This window comes from Octopus bimaculoides, chromosome 3, assembly GCF_001194135.2.
Source record: "Octopus bimaculoides isolate UCB-OBI-ISO-001 chromosome 3, ASM119413v2, whole genome shotgun sequence".
NCBI lineage: Eukaryota > Metazoa > Mollusca > Cephalopoda > Octopoda > Octopodidae > Octopus > Octopus bimaculoides.
This window is the reverse complement of record NC_068983.1, coordinates 73,838,785-73,843,912: the sequence shown is the minus strand read 5'-3', so window position 1 is coordinate 73,843,912 and position 5,128 is coordinate 73,838,785. Positions and strand designations below refer to the sequence as shown.

The following is a 5,128-nucleotide window of genomic DNA, read 5'->3' as shown; positions in this document are numbered from 1 at the left end:
GAGTGAGATCATTGCCAGTGCCGCCGAACTGGCTCCTGTGCAGGTGGCACATAAAATACACCATTCTGAGCGTGGCCGTTGCCAGTACCGCCTGACTGGCCATTAGGAAGGGCATCCAGCTGTAGAAACTCTGCCAAATCAGATTGGAGTCTGGTGTAGCCATCTGGTTTCACTAGTCCTCAGTCAAATTGTCCAACCCATGCTAGCATGGAAAGCGGATGTTAAACGATGATGATGATGATGATTTTACAAAACCCCCATTATCACTATTTCTTTCCAAAACAACTTTTAAACTCACAAAGCAATTCATAAGCTTTATATGAGATATGTTTAATATAAGATACAAAGCAAAAGTGTGAATTAACATAGGTGTTGATATCCATAAATTAATGGAACCATAACAGAAAGAAAAAATATCGTCATTGATCTCTGCAATAAATATTAATTTCAAAATATATGGACACATTTAAACTTTTGCCATCAGGAAAAATGATAACTAATGGCTGAAATGGATTGCAAATAATAATCTCAATGATATAAACAGGTTGAAAATGACATTATCAAAGACGTAAATAGATTGATTGTCACATTATCAATAGTATAAACAGAGAGAAAAATCACATTAATTATGTAATCATCTGATAGATTTGAAACACTAAAAAAAAAATCTCAGATTTATCGTTTGTATAAAAATACATCTAAACAAGTTTATTTTGCATGTATTCTCTCTCACACATGCTTTTATTTGCACTCCCTCTCAGTATCTATCTTATCTATCTACCTCTTTCTCACACACACATCACATCCTGCAAATGCATTCATGCACACACACACACACACACACATGCACAACACATGCACAACACATGCACACATACATACACACATACATTCAATTATACATACATGTATGTATACATACATGCTCACACACACACACACACACACACACACACACACACACACACACACACACACACACACACATCAGGGTACAGACTCCTTGGAAACTATTGTTGCAGATGTTTGTTTGCAACAAGCAAACAAATTTATTTATCATAGAGACAAATTCTTTTGTAAGCAGAACTTGTTTAGGTTTTTAGTTCTCATGTATAAAATTTGTAATAAATTTCAAAATCAAACCAGCAATTACATTGCCAAAACTACATTACTAACGTCTAAGTTTCTTCTTCTTTAAAACTAATCAATAGTTGACATTCCACCAAATTTAAGAACAACCCACATCAGTTGCACTTTGTTTTCTCTCTGTTTCTTTCATAGTAATTCTGATACAATGGTTCTCAACCATTTTTGCCAGTAGACCCCTTTGATTCCTATCTTGCTCAATTGGACCCTCATAGCCATTCAGGATATATATAAAAAAGAACTTATTGTATTTTTATGATTAAATATTATAAGGAATTGTATAAAAATTTTTTAATGTTTTATTTATGGAAGAAGTATAAACAAAGACGGCTACAACTATCTGGTCACTGCATGTGCCACCCTGAATTGGAAGCATTTAAATTAGTCATGTGGAACCCACATGATTGCAGATACTGGTCTCGAATGTGTCTAGGACTTCGAGGCAGTGATGTTGGACCAAGAAGTATGTCAGGTGGACTTTGTTGCTGCAGTTCAGGATGGAATCTGGCCATAATAAATAATCAGCAGTTTATTATACCTGAACTTTAACAGCAAAAATTTATATGGACCCCAAAAGGCCACACGGACCTCCAGTTGAGAACCACAGCCCCAATGGTTTCTGTTGCTCTCAACTAACAAGACATCTACATGCTGCACTGCTTTCATCAAGCTCACTTAGAGAATCCACCTCTTTTACACTAATCACTAACACTGTGTCCTCTCCCTACTCTGTACTAAACACTTTTCCCAACCAATCCTACCCAGAACTGCAGCCATTTGGAAGTGCCTCTTCATTCACAGAAATTCAGCCAAGTCAGCATCACCAATCTGGCAAGAGGAGGATGGAGTTGCAAGAATCACAGATGCTTTTCCCGCCTCCACTTGACAAAACAAAAATTAAAACAGTAACTTATATATGTCATTAGTATTCAAATAGAGTTTTTGGTCTGTTTGTTGCTTTTTTTTTTCTTTGTTTTAAAGCAATTTAGCATTCTGTTCACTAGAAAGGAAGGAATACGGGATTTAAAACTATTTCTGTAAACTAACATCTTAATGAAAACACACCAATACAACTGAGAATCTTTTAGCTAAAATCTCAAAAATGCAAAACTTGTCAAAATGGAGAATTTTTCTTTCAAGTGAGAGAAACACCACAAATAGAACTTTCCTGAAAATTCTCAGAAAAGCTTTTTAAAAAATGAGGCACAGACATGGCTGTGTAGTCAAGCATTTGCTTTGCAACCACACGGTTTTGGATTCAGTCCCACTGCATGATACTTTAGGCAAGTGTCTTCTACTATAGTACCAGATCAACCAATGCCTTGTGAGTGAATTTGGCAGATGTAAAGTCTGTGTGTGTGTGTGTGTGTATGTGAGAGAATCTTTGAGTTTGTTTTTTTACACACAACAGTGCACTGGAAAATTGGTGTCAGTTTGTTTACATCCTCATGACTAAGTTTGGCAAAAGAGACCAATAGAATAAATACCAGATTTAAAATAAGTATTGGGATGGCCCCTGAGAGCCTGTATAAGATTTTGGGGGGGTCCATGCAACAAAATACTAAATTGGAGATCCACAACAGTATTTTGAGGGACCCTGGAAATATTTTGCTTTTGATGTATGTATAGGTATGCACAAAGGGGTAAAAGAAAATACAGCAGGATCAGTTAATTACTATTTTATTCAACATATTCTCCTCTCAGATTCACACATTTATTGCAGCAGTTCTTCAGTTTTTCTAAGCCCTGTAAAAGAACTTGGAAGATTGGGCCTCTAACCAGGCCTTTCACAATTCTGTGGTTTACTTTCAAAAATTATTTGAAATCATATTACTTTATTTCAGGATGATCTTTTTTCTTTATTTTTTGCCAAATAAACACATGCACTATGTATTTGTTCTTCAGAGTGAAGAATAAATATATAGTGCATGTGTTTATTTGGCAAAAAAAAATGACCAACCAAAAATATAACAATATTTGTTTCAACACATGATTTCACATCAAGAATCTTTCAAAATAAATACCTAAACATATATGAAATCAATTACCAATCAATTAACAAAATCAATTTTTCCAATGAAATCATTTGAAACATACATACCTGGTTGCCAAATACTCCTATAGATGTTGCAGTTGACACTTCATTTGGCCCAAACCAAACAGCAGCCAACCGAGGTGGCACTTCAAGAACAAAAATTTGAGCAATGCCACAAATTGTCTGTGCAATCATTAACAACCAGAAGCGATCTGGTGATGCACTTATACACTTCAACCATGCTCCAACACAGTTCAGCAGTGTCCCACAGATGATTATCACTCGAAGACCCTTTCGATCCAGAAGCCATGACGCTGGAAAAATGAGTGGAATATATGCAAGCATATAAACCATAGAAAGCCAGTCCACCGCCAATTCTCTCTGATATTCATCTGTTGGTAAACTGGCATTATAGTATGTCTCTATGATGTTAGCAACGATATTTAAGTGAATCCATTGGTAAGCATTGCTCATTGAAAAAAAGCAGAAGAGAGTCAATACAATCCATCGTCGTTTAAAAACATTCAGTGGATGGACTTTTGAATCATCCAACTGGGATGTTTCATTTTTGTTGGTATCTGAATCAGGATTCAGTTTAGCCTCATCTCCCTCTTGGTTTGCAGCCACAGCAGGTTTTGTTGATGTCTTACCTAAAATATCAAAAGGAAGAGAAAACATAAATTATTTTTTAAAAAACCCATAAAACACACACACACATAAATTACAGATTCATAAACAGCCTTGTCCTTTCAAAGCTCCAGACATGGCTGTGTGGTTCAGAAGTTAAGTTTTGAAAGTACATGGTTTTCAGTTCAGTCCCATTCAGTGACACCTTGGGCAAGTATTTTCTCCTATAGCCACAGGCCAACCAATAACTTATGAATCAAATTGGTAGACAGAAACTGTACAAAGCCCCATGTATAACACATACACATACACATATGCACACACACATATGTATATATGTATATATGTATGTAGGGGGAGAATTCACAAAAAAACAAAAGACAAAGACAAGTGGTGTAGACAACAAACAAATGTATTAGTTTAATGCTCAGGAAGGGCCTACGCTCTTCCACAGAAAGAAACAAGGAGAGAAAATAAAGAATGTGTGTATATATGTATGTATGTATGTATGTATGTATGTATGTATGTATGTATGTCATTATGCAGTTTATTTTAAGATTTCTTGCCAATAGAGAAAGAAGCGGTTTCTAACTTAGATCCAAGGTTTCTTCATTGGAACTTCAACAACAACAGAGTATGTATGTGTGTGTGTGTGTGTGTGTGTGTGTGTGTGTATGTGTGAGTGGGTGTGTGTATGTATGTATGTATGTATGTGCAGATATGTGTGTTTTATGTATGTATTCTCATGCATATAGTTACATATCTAGACATGCTCATATATACTTAAATGATAAACTTCTGGAACGTTTTGCAGATTTTTACAGTACCAGTGATAGATAGGATCTGTAGTTTTCGAATTAGCTTTCTCCTTTCTGGTTTTGAGAAGCCTAATTTTTCAAGGTTGGTATTTAGGCAGTGTGTTTACATATCCCAGGGCCCCAATAATTACAGATATGTATGTATGTATGTATGTATAAGTGCAGACATGGTTGTGTGGTGAAGAAGTTCATTTCTGATGTCTTACCAGGCGTTCAGTCCCACAGCATGCAACCTTGGAGGGATGTATTGTACTGTAGCCCAGGACGACCAAAGCCTTGAAATTGGATTTGATCGATGGAAACTAAAAGAAGTCTATTGACTAGATGTATATGTTGGTGTGTGTGTTTGTGTGTGTGTTTGCATGTGCATGTATATGTAGATGTGTGTGCATGAGTGTAGGAGTGTACTTGTATTTGTGTGTTTGCATGTAATCGACTTAACCCCTCCCCCAAAATTTCAGGCATTGTGCCTTTAGTAGGAAAGATTATCTACTACCACCAC

General features: G+C 36.1%; 1 protein-coding gene across 2 annotated transcripts in view; it reads right to left on the bottom strand.

The window, feature by feature from the left end:
* LOC106880276 (feline leukemia virus subgroup C receptor-related protein 2) overlaps nucleotides 1-5,128 on the bottom strand; it is a 300,669-nt gene that overhangs the window by 101,530 nt on the left and 194,011 nt on the right. For both annotated transcript variants that reach the window (XM_052966223.1, XM_014930149.2), the window contains exon 2: nucleotides 3,248-3,831. In XM_052966223.1, the coding sequence (XP_052822183.1) occupies nucleotides 3,248-3,831 (584 nt within the window). The remainder of the gene's footprint in view (nucleotides 1-3,247; nucleotides 3,832-5,128) is intronic.